The sequence below is a fragment of the Muscardinus avellanarius genome (assembly GCF_963383645.1).
Source record: "Muscardinus avellanarius genome assembly, chromosome: 15".
NCBI lineage: Eukaryota > Metazoa > Chordata > Mammalia > Rodentia > Gliridae > Muscardinus > Muscardinus avellanarius.
In genome coordinates this window covers 69,513,850-69,525,862 of record NC_137801.1, presented here as the reverse complement: position 1 = coordinate 69,525,862, position 12,013 = coordinate 69,513,850, and the positions used below count along the sequence as shown (strand labels likewise).

Genomic DNA, 12,013 nt, shown 5'->3' with positions numbered 1-12,013 from the left:
GGTACTGTGGATTGAACCCCAGGGGCATTCTACCCCCTGGCTACACTGCCAGCCCTTTTTATCTTTGTATGTGGTACTAGGGCTAGAACCCAGGGTCATTTTACCTCTGAGCTCCACCCCCAGCCTTATTTATTTTTTTATTTTGAAACAGGGTCTCACTAGGTTAATGAAAGTCTACTTTCTGAGGCTGTGCTCGAACCTGTGATCTTCCAGTCTCAGCCTCCCAAGGATGGGAGTTACCAGCGTGCACCTTAATATGCTCTTTTTAAAAACATAATTCAGACCTCAGCATGCCTTTGCTCAAAACCACTTGCTTCTCATTTTACTTTGAGAAGAATACAGACACCTTACAATGGTCTGTAAGGTAAGGTCTTCTGTGATTTGGCTTCTGATTCCTCCCCATCGACCACCTCTCCACGCCACGTGGCTTCAGCTTCCTCCTGCTCTTCTGCAGTTCTTGCTCCTCCCCCTGCCTGGAAACCTCCCTCCCTACACACTTGGCTGTCCTCATTGTTGTCTGCAGTCTTCACAGTGTCGGAAAGGCCTTCTTCACTCCTCTGTACAAAACAGCCCCACACCATTGCCCTCTGGCCTCCTACCCTGCTCTGTCTCTCTAGCACTAACCACAGGAAGCACATGCTAGGTGTTCATTCTCTTGTTACAAGGATGTCAGGCAGGAGGTTGCCTATTTTGTCCACAGCTCCATCCCCAGCAGCTAAAACAGTGGTTCCAGGAATCACTCAGCCAATGTTTGTTGAATGAGTGAATTAAGGCGAAGGAGAGAGGGAACAGATGGAAAGGAGGTGTATTAGTCAGCTTTCCATTGCTGTGACAAAATGCCTGAGAAAATCAGCTTAAAAGGAAGGGGAAATGCTTTTGTTTCAGAGGTTTTGGTCCCTTGTCACTAGGTCCCCTGGCTTTGGGGCCTGTGGTGAGGTGGGTTCATCATGGCAGAAGAGTGGGCAGAGAAAAGCTCCTTACCCTCATGGTGGCCAAGAAGGAGAGAGAGAGAGAATGAGAGAGAGAGAGAGAGAGACAGACAGACAGACAGACAGACACCCAGTATCTCCTTCAAGGGCCCACCTCATGACCTTCCTCTCGATCCTCCATCCCCCAACAGCACGCCAGGGTCGGGACCAAGCCTCTAACACCTGGGCCATTGGGGGACACTCCAGGTCTACACTGTAACAGAGACTGGACATCTGGCTGGTGTGGCATTCCGGGAAGCACAGGGGAGAGGCTGAAAGCAGGAGAGGTGAGCAGAAGATTCCATCAGAAAAGGGAAATGTAGTTCCATCCAAGGACGCTGGAGCCACCGCCAAGGACGGCTGCCTCAGGGAGACAGGTTTGCAGCGCCCCCTGCCGGAGCCCGCGGTTTGAAGGCAGGCTTCGGGCTGACTTCAGTAGGGCAGACGCTGGACCCGGCCCACAGAGGAGAGGCTCTACTGCCCAGCGACGCCTCTGCCCAACAACAGTGGGCTTTGGGTGCCTGGCTGGGGCAGCTAGGAGCCTGGAGGCCTCTCGTGTAGACTTTGGGGTGGGGATATTCACCCCTGGCCTCACTCTGCCTGGTCAGGTATTGCCAGTGGGAAATACAGAGCTCTCTTGGCCTTCTGTGAGAGACACCAACTCACGGCCAAGTCAGGATTCAGCTCTGCAAAACAGCAGGAATAATTATTCCAGAGAGCCAGAAGGGACATGAGGTAAAGACGAATAAACAAGCTAGAGGGGAGAAATCAGCGCTCCTTGGTTTCTCTAAACATCAGCGAATAAAGGAACCCGGAAGTTCCCAGCTGCAGGCCGGCGTGCCCAGGTGCAGATTTCTTGTTGTTGTTGCCATTTTTATGGTACTGGGGATTGAACCTGGGGGCATTCTACACCTCCAGCCCTATTTTACTTTTATTTTGAAACAGAGTCTCGCTAGATCAATGAGAATCTCACTGCTTGCTGAGGCTGGTTTTGAACCTGCGATCCTCCTGTCTCAGCCTCCCAAATACTGGGATGACAGGCGTGCGCCACTACGCCCGGCTCCAGGTGCGTATTTCAGAGTCACTTCCCCATGCTCAGCTGGATCTTCTCCTTAGACTCAACTCCCTCCATCCTCCACCTCCTTTCTTCTCTTCCTTTAAAATATTGTCTACTTCCTAGGAAACACGCATGATTTTTAATCTGATGGTTTGGGGAAATCTAGATGGAAAATATTCATCTAGTGTCTAAGGTGGCAGCAACCTCCTGGCTTCCAAGTGAGTTGGAAGCCAGATTGGCATTAGGACCAGGGGATTATCAGGATGCTTCTAGGGTTTCAGTGGAGGAGGCAGTTCCCACATGGAGCCACACGAGGGCGACTCTTAGGCAAAGCATCTAGTGATCCCGGGGATGCTTATTAGCCAAATGCAGTGCCCGGTGCCGCCTCTAGGGGCGCCATCTCTCGTCAAGCATCTTTTGCCGGGATATCAACTGTGGGCACTGGGGAGGGAGCGGGACAGTCACCCAGAGCTCTCCAGCAGGCCGTGTGGGCTCAGAAAGCAGTGGGGCCACAATGGCTGATGAACAGGGTCCTTTTCTCCAGCGGCTCTGCCCCGTGTCGTCCATTAGGCACTCTAGCTCCATCCTGGGGAATCCTGATTTTGGACATCTCATCCCCCTAGTGAGGGACGGCTCAGAATTAGATTTCATCGGATTCAGTACTGTGTTATTTCTTCCATCCAAATGTTTCTGCAGCAACTTCATACCTGCTTCATGCATAATGTATCTAAACTAAATAATGCACATTCACAAACACGGCTTCCCAGATATTTTCAACGTTGTGGTGCATGAGAAAATGGCCTTAGGATAACATCTGAGGCATAGAAATGTAGAGAAGGTTGCCAAGGAAGGGGTCGCTGATCCTGCAAGGCAAAGCTGTCTCCTGGGCGATTCTAGTGCAGACATTCCCAGCGCTCCTGAGCGCTCCGAGGCCCTTTGCTATGTGCACCCCGATCCCCAGGGTCATCAGGCAGCTGAGATGGTTCTGGCATCTCCCACAGCTTATCAAGATGGAAAACGTTCAATAAAACATCACACGTCTGTCCCTCAGAGGCCCTGAGGCCCTGGAGATGGCAAGGATACTAATTCCTGTTTATTTCTTATCGGTGTTTTTTGTCTGCTTTCTTTGGGAATGGGCTTGCCGCCCGGAAAGCACAGAGCATGAAGCGAGAGGGAACTGTGTTCACTACTCAATGAAAGCAGAGAAAGGCCACAGCGTCTCCTGATGATGCAGGGAGGAAGACTTCGCCCCCGCTGGGTGGGAAGGAGCACTTCCCCAGGGAGGCACTTCCCACACACAGCCACACGAGGGCGACTCTGAGGCAAAGCGGCTAGTGGTCACCCGAATGCTTGTTAGCCAAATGCAGTGCCCAGTACCGCCTCCAGGGGCGCCATCTCTCATCAAGAGTCTTTTGCAGGGATATCAACTATGGGCCCTGGGGAGGGAATAGGGCAGGCACCCGGAGATCTCCAATACGCCCTGTGGGCTCAAAAAGTAGTGGGACCACAGTGGGCTGATGAACGGAGGCCTTTCCTCCAGCCTGCTTCTCCAGGGAGCGGGTTTGTGCTATTCCCTGCCCGCTGGCAGCTGAGAGCCTGGACCACGTTTTCCCAAGGTTCCAGGGTTTGCAGGTAAGCACACCAAAAGCAGATGCAGCCTACAAATAACAGAATAGAAAGGTTCAAGCTGGATAGGAGCTTGTGTCTCCTTATTTTATAGCATGAGAGGGCAGCTCCAGAAGTGTGTGCCACAGTTGGAAATGGCCTGTCCCCCAAAAGTTCATGTGCTGCAAGCTTGGTCCCTGGTGTAATGATTTGAGAGGTAGATTTTTAAGACATACAAAGAAAACGGGGAGAAACAATTATGGATACGACCAAGATGAAAGAATAACATAATAGCAATAACCCCTCTGAAGTAGCTTTATGTAGCAAACCTTAATCTGATTGAGAGTTGAGATTTAAGTGACAATGTATAGAAATACAGAGGCTAGGAGAACAGGTCAAACTAGAGATGCAAACACGGGCACCTTGGCTGGGCGTGGTGCACGCTCGTCACCCCAGTACTTGAGAGGCTGAGGCAGGAGGATCTGGGTTCTCGGCCAACTTCAGCTACTTTAGCAAGGCACTCTGCAACTTAGTGAGGCCCCTGTTTCAAAGTAAAGAATAAAAAATAGGGGTAGGGGGTGAAGCTCAGAGGTAGAATGTCCCTGGGTTCCATCCCCAGTACTACAAAAAAAAAAAATTGCATCTGTATTGAACATGAACATGTATACTTTTATTCCCTTGTCATTATTCCCTAAACACAGTGTTTAACATTCATATTGTAGCCAGGCGTGGTGGCGCACGCTTGTAATCCCCGCGCTTGGGAGGCAGAGACAGGAGGATCGGGCTGGTTCAAAGCCAGCCTCACTGGCTTAAGAGACCCTGTTTCCAAATAAAAATATAAAATGGGTCTGGGAGTGTAGCCTGGAGGTAGAAGGGCTTCCAGGAACCCTAGTACCACCAAAAAAAAAACCAAAAAACAAAACAAACAAAACCCATTTATATTGTATTTGGCATTGTAAGTAATCTAGAAATAATTAAAAGGATATAGTAGGTATAAGTTCTATGCAAATACTAGGCTATTTTATGCTTTACATAAGAGACTTGAGCATCCATGAATTTTGGTACCTTCAGGCAGAGGGTGGTCCTGCAATCCCTTATGGATACTGAGAAATGACTACACCATAAACGACTCATCAGACTCATCAACAAGTAGCAGACTGCCCCAGAGATGACTACCCTCTTAAAGATGCACATTGAATATTCCACTCAAATCACACGTTGAATACTTTGAAAAATGTTAAAATTTATTAATAATAGTTAACTTCACACAGTTAATTTAACTAGGCTTTTATTATATACATAGTGACGACATCTTCACTAGACTGCGTGCTCAGAGACTTGAGATGGTCCATCCATCTTCGGCACACCCCAGTCAAAAACTGCGATCCACTGTATTTACACGAAGCAAAGCAGCATCTGAGAAGGGTCCATCTACCGCTGGGAACAGACAGTCAAGACTCGTTGTCCACCGTTCTTGCTTGGAAACCAACAACCCATCTTTAATAGCCACACACACACACACATCTTTACCCTTAAAAAAAAAAATGTGTAATTTCATTGACAGCGCCTAAGCTTAAAATTTCAGTTAAAATTCCAAAATAAAATTAAAATTCATCTATTTCCTGGGTGTCCTTTAATGATCCACGGTGGCTCATGGTTTTCGCTGTAGTCGGAGGCACCCATTTGGGGGCAATGTTGCAGATGGCGGCAGTCAGAGGAGCTCCAGCAGGTAAGCCAGGTCAGAACAGCAGACTCGGGGCCTCTCCCCTTTCCCCTGTGTATCCCACAAAGAACTGGGCAGTTTATGCTTACTTCTCCCCACCTTGTTCAAAGATAAAAGCACTGTTCTCAGCACAACTTTGAAAACTGTGCAAAACTTGGGTTCAACTGAATCGTGAGCTCCTCTCCATCTTTCTGTCTTGATCCTTGTATCCTATTTTATAGGGGTACAAGGCCATTTCCCCCCATATCATGCTGCGTCCAGGTTTAATGTCTGTGGTCGTCCCGTTTTTTAGGGCAGAGTGGGCTTTTAGTTCAGAATTAATGGCAGTCTTGGAAAGTCGAGTATGAAGGCACTCGTGTTACCCCAATCCCTGCCAACAGTTTGAAATAAATACCGTGTATAAAAAAAAAATTAAAAAAAACCAAAGATGGGCCAGCAGCCAATGCCAACTCGGCCTGGGCTAGTACACAGACAACATTTCTTATCAAACATTTACAAAACAAACCCAAGGCGAAATTTGCTAGAAGGGCACAAACACACCAAAAAGGTTGTCCCTGAGGTTTTGTTTGGTTGGTTGTTAAATTGCTTCATTTTGGTTTCATGTTGACAATTAGATACAAGTTAAAATATATATATATATATATATATATATATATATATATTTTTTTTTTTTTTTTTTTTGGTGGCTTCCTTGATCTTGTCAGACAGCTTTAAAATAGCCCTTTGAATCAAGATGTCCAGGCGACGAGTCTATTTGAAATGATTCCTTTGGTTTCTTCTGATTGACATCCCGTGTAATATCGCCCAGGAAAGTCTCTTGACTGAGCGGCCAGTTGCTATGATTTCTTCAACCACGGGCCCAGTCTTGGCGTCCAGTCACACGTTTCCAAGACTACAGCAGAAGGAGGTCCGGAGAGCTGGTGTTTTGCTGTTCACTCACCCCGAAGCGCCTTTCCTTCTCTTCCCACGGGCGAATGAGGTATTTCTAGTCTCTCGTCCAATTTCTTTGCCTTCCATCCTGAACTATACTGATCTATGAAACCCTGCACATCTATATACATAACACATTAACATATAAATACACTACATACAATCAACCGTTACGTGATGAAGCAGACCTACTTCATAAACTAAATTTCCAACATAAATTAAAATGAAAATACAGTGTTTCCACTTTTCCAGGGGAAAAAAAAGTGTTAAAAACAAACCAAAAGGCTCCCCCTCCCCCAGCGGTCCAGGGCTCACAGGCGATGCGGGCACCCAAGGGGAACGGTGCACCGGCCCGCGGGGTGTGTTGACTCTTGGCTTTGGTTTCACTTTCAGACGTGGGATTCCTAGAGTAGACGCTGGCATCCACAGGGCAGTGTTTACAGAGGGCTGCAGAGGGGCTGCCACACGGTGCCCGGGCCCCCCTCCTCCGCCACCTCTCCTGTAGGAGGATCCGGCTCAAGGGCTGAGGTGGAGAGCTCCTGGCGGAGGGGATGAACAAGGTTGATAGCCACGTAGGAGATCCCCTCCACCCGGAAGAGCTCCATTCAGCTCCAGGTCCTGTAGGACCGTACAAGAGTGTGGAGTTTGACCAGAGGGTGACTAAGGATTAATTTTTCTTAAAGTTTTAAGAGAATCATTGGGAATGGCTGCAACCAGTGTGAACAAATCCTTACTCTTATCTCAGGAAGGCCAAGGCTGGGGCACCAAAATCTATGGTGAATACCTGCAGAGACAAGACCCAATCCAACAGGGTCTTTTCTGCCAAGGAAAAGCCGAGGGGTCTGTCTCTGACACACGGGGGTGACACCTTATAATTTAAAATGGGAAAGGGGAGCGGAGAAGTCCTATTCAATTTCAGGGGCCCTATCGCTGTCCAGCCTCACGGATGCGGCAGGCCACGGCAGTGATGAGTGCGGCCCCCTTCCCGCTGCCGTCCTCCGACTCCAGGAAGGACACGTCGCATTTCGGGGCCAGGTCCTTCACCGTCTCATGCATGACTTTGGCAAAGCTGGAAAGGGGGGGAGAGACACAAGGGAAAAAAGCAGCTTAGTCATAACTGATGTGTGTCCTGAGAGGCGAGATGCTAGGAAGTGATGTGGAAACCCAGGGGTAATTAAGAGAAGGAAACCCAGGGATAATTAAGAGCATTCTGATGAACGGTGCTGTTAAACCTCATCAGGATAAGGGCAGTTCAGCAGTCACAGAGGCCACAGGCAAGCCTGGCAGAAGGCCGCGGCCTCCTCTAAGGGAAAGGACTGAAACCCGGGCCTGTGGTTTTGCATTTTCCAGGGGCCTTGCCTGCCATCAGATTAGACCCTCATCTACTCCAAATACCACTGAAACCAAACAGGGCAGGCATGAAGGGTTTCTGATGGGGCACGGCAGTGATGACAGATCTTTTTCATTTGAGACTCGAGATACGGACAGTCACCATCCAGCCCAACACAGCAGGGTCAGGAAGCCCTCCATCTGTAAAGCTGAGGATGCCAAGTCTCAGGCTGGAGGCTGGGTTTCCATTCCTGCTGTATTTGGACCTAAAAGGTCCCCTGAAGCCCCATATGTTAAATCTGGCACCCAGCATAGAGGCTATGGTGGGGCCTTTAAGAGGTGGGGCCTAGCGGGAGGTCTTAGGGTCGCGCCCTTGGAGGGAACCATGAGACTGTGGACTTTTCCTCTTTCTCCCTTTTATACTTGCAGCTCTAAGACGAGCAGCTTTGCTCCACGCACACTCCCGCCAGGACGTGCTGCCTCACCACAGGCCCAAAAGCAACAGGGTCAACCAACCCTAGACTGAAGCCTCCAAAACTGTGAGCCAAAATAAACCTTCCCTCTTTCTAAGTTGATTACCATAGGGATTTTGTTATAGTAACAGAAAGCTGACACAGTCTCCCTCCCAGCTCTCATCTGAAGCCAAGACTCCTATTTTCACACAATGACACTGATTATCAAAAAAATGGCCTTGGATCCTCTGAGGTCCCCCTGTTTTCTCTAATGGTATAGATGATGGGAGAGCCGCTTAACTCCTTGAAATAAACAGGGTGAGAGTGGTCATAAGTCAATGCAGGATTCTCCATCCTCCCTCTGTCCTGCACACGCTGTCCAGGGCAGGGTACAGCTCTACTTCTTTACCTTCCAGCTAACATTCTCTAGAAGATAATTTTTGGGGTGCTGCCTGACTTCAAATTATTCAAAACACACAAGAATGGAAGAAGAGAAAAGCAAAATGGTGATATGGGGAGAAAGGAGGAGGAGATAGAGGAAAAAGAAAGAACTTGAAGTTTGAAAAAGAAATTGGTATTTCCATAATGAGAGAATAGCAAACTTGTTCTACAGAGAGCCAGACAGTAAATTCTTTCAGTGCTATGGGCCTTGGGTCTATTTGTGGCTATTATTTCCCTGTAGTAGGAAAGCAGCTATTGATAATATATAAATATGAATGCTGCCATGTTTCAATAAAGCTTTATTTCTAAAAGCAGCCAGTAACAGTTATTTGCCAATCCCTGGCCTAGACCCAGGCAAAAATAGCCCTGCTTGATCCCTAGTGCATATTTACAAAACATTCATAGCAGTGTTGTTTGTAACAGTCAAAATCAAGAAATAGTCTAAATATTACAGCAACAGTAAAAACAATGGTAATACACTCATTCAAAGGTTTGAGCTCCAGCACTGAAAGTTAACGAACTACAGCTGTATACTTCAACGTGGCTGTCTCTCAAAAACCAGAAACATAAGCCAGGTGCCAGAGTCCTAGCTACCTGGGAGGCTGAGGCAGGAGGATCGCTTTTAAGACCAGCCTAGGCAGGATAGTCCATCATCTAAATTTAAAAAAAAAAATCAAAATAATAAATGCTGTGTGAGAAAGCCAGTCAGAGAGAGGCCATGGGATTCCATCCATACTGAGTTCAGAAGTAAGTAAAACTAGTCGGGCGTGGTGGCACGCACTTGTAATCCCAGCATTTGAGAGGCTGAGACAGGAGGATTGCAGTTCAAAGACAGCCTCAGCTACTTAGCGAGACCATTTGCAACTCAGTGAGACCTTGTCTTAAAAGAAAGAATTAAAAAATAGGGCAGGGAATTTAGCACGGAGGTGGAATGCCTCTGGGTCCCATCCCCAGTGCTGCAAAAAAAAAAAGAAAGAAAGGAAGGAAGGAAGGAAGGAAGAAAGAAAGAAAGAAAGAAAGAAAGAAAGAAAGAAAGAAAGAAAAAGAAAAATAAGTAAAACTAAACCATATACATGAGGAGAAACACAAAAGATGGATTCGACACAACACTGGTCCCTGGCAGGGGAGAGTGGGGTGGGGGGGCAATGCTACAGGTGAAACATGGCCCTGATTCTGAATATCAACTGTAGGCATTAAAAGCCCTCTTTGGAATGGCCAATAATTCTCTATAAAGTTAGAAAAGAGAGAGAGGAGAAAGAACCTAGATAAAGAGGAGAAAGAAGGCCGGGGACGGGCACTCACTGAGGATGTAACTTGTAGAGGGTGCCGTCCACACCCACTGTCACTTTGAGGGTGTCCAGCCCACGGTTCTCTCTGATCTTGTCCACCACGGCGGCCATGCCGGCGCCACAGAGCTGGGCTGCCCGCCGCGCCACCACGGTGCACACCTCCTTGACAATGATGCTGTCGTCGCAGGTGCTCTCGAGTCCCAGGTGGCGCAGGATGGCGCGGACCTGCAGCAGGGCCAGGCAGTCGCTGGGGAGGGAGGGAAGGAGGGAGACAGTGGTCATTCAAGTGCAGACAGGGCCCAGTTCCTTCCACTAAGCTGACGTTTGAGTGAGGCTTCTGGACTCTACGGTGCTCGTCCCCTGGACCACACTCACTCCTCCTGAGGGGGACGGGAATACAGGAGAATCGCTCCTCATTCTACTCTGCCCACGCAAGGCTGGGCACTGTCACTAGAAAATTTGCAATCAAAATAAAAGGATGCCAGGAGTGGAGGCACATGCATATAATCCCGGCACTTAGGAGGCTGAGACAGGAGGATCGCAGGCTCAAGGACAGCCTTGGAAAGTAGTGAGAGTCTTACCAACCTAGAGAGACCCTGTTTCAAAAATGAAAAATAAAAAGCGTGGGTGGGGGTGCAGCTCAGAAGCAGAATGCCCCATGGGGTTCAATTCCCGGTACCACAAAAACAAACAAAAAACAAGAAGAACTGACTATATGCCATTCTTTTGTAAATAACAAAGACGGGGGCGATGCTAGCACGTGGCAGTTTCTAGAAGCAAAGCCCTTTCGCAGCCTTCCTCTCCTGTCTGCGTGGTCTGCATGGTCTGCAGAATGAGCATTCAATGACCAGTGTCAGGCTCCTGCCATGTCTCTTCCCCACACACAATGGTCTGCCTTCTGCTTGTACTGTTTATGAAACAGATGTAAATAAAATCTGTAACAAGAAAATAAGTACTGCTAGATGTGGCAACGTATGCCTGTAATCCCAGTACTTGAGACAGGAGGACTGCAGGTTTGAGACCAGCCTCAACAACGGAGGGAGAACCCATTTTAAAATTTAAAAAAAAAAAAAAAAAAAACTGGGCGTGGTGGCGCACACTTGTAATCCCCGCTCTCGGGAGGCCGAGACAGGAGGATCGCACAGGTTCGAAGCCAGCCTCAGCTACTTAATGAGGCTCTCGGCAATTTAGTAGACCCTATTTCCAAATAAAGTATACAATAGGTCTGGCAGTATAGCCCGGAGGTGCAAAGCCTCTGGGTTCCACCCCCAGTACCACAAAAAGAGGGGTGGAAAAAAAAGCTAGGGGTACATCTTGGAGGTAGAATGCTTCTGGGTTCAGTCCCCACTACAGAATACGGAAGGAAGGAAGGAAGGAAGGAAGGAAGGAAGGAAGGAAGGAAGGAAGGAAGGGAACAGAGAGAGAGGGGAGGGAGGGAGGGAGAGAGAAGGGAAGGAAGAAACTATTGTGTAAAGGGAACTATTTTAGAAGCCTGGAGTCATCCCTTTGCCCATAAACAGACATGTACAGATGGAACATAACCTCTCTATTCACCAGTGTGGACATCAAAGGGTCCACTCACATCAACCATCCAGTTCCTGTTCCTTGAGAATAAAGGCAGTATTAATTTTTAAAGGCTCTGAAATTCCCCATTCTAATTTGGAGCTGCCTTTCCTGCCGCTGCGCTGGGGGAGGGAGGTTCTGCTCTAGTGAGCCACGGCACAGCATGCCCCGCGCTGCCTGACTTCAGACCTGACTCCACCCTGCAGCCAGCAGTCAGGAAGGACTTCCAAACCAAGCACAGATGCTCTGTGAAGCCACCTTCCTCTGCACATTTCAATTTATCTAGCTGGGCTACTTGGTCAAAAACCCAACGATGCCACTTTGCATGGCCCCCTGCCATGCTCAGTATGACCTTTAGGGAGCGTTACGGAGGAAAGCGTGGGCCACTAAGTCAACCTCCGAGTGACCTCACTTGGAAATTCTTCAGCTTATTTCCCATGAGAAAAAAGGAGGACCGGGTCCCACCTTGCCGGCCCCTCAGCTCTCACCTCTCAATCTGGGACAGGAACTTGGTTTCAAAGATGCCCCTCGTCTTCAGCCGCTCTGAGATGCGGCCGCGGAAGAGCAGCCCGCGCTTGGTGAAATCGATGAGGATGTTGCGGACAATCTCGCCCAGATACATGCCGCTGATCATTTTCTCGAACCTGCAAAGCAGG

At 48.5% G+C, this 12,013-nt stretch overlaps 1 protein-coding gene across 1 annotated transcript in view; it reads right to left on the bottom strand.

Annotated features, from left to right (window-relative positions):
- Nucleotides 1–7,207: 7,207 nt before the first annotated feature.
- HK2 (hexokinase 2) overlaps nucleotides 7,208–12,013 on the bottom strand; it is a gene marked incomplete at both ends in the record, with an annotated part of 66,788 nt that continues 61,982 nt past the window's right edge. Inside the window, 3 exons of the mRNA XM_080711125.1 lie at nucleotides 7,208–7,352; nucleotides 9,808–10,041; nucleotides 11,846–12,001. Coding sequence (XP_080567251.1) covers nucleotides 7,208–7,352; nucleotides 9,808–10,041; nucleotides 11,846–12,001 — 535 coding nt within the window. The remainder of the gene's footprint in view (nucleotides 7,353–9,807; nucleotides 10,042–11,845; nucleotides 12,002–12,013) is intronic.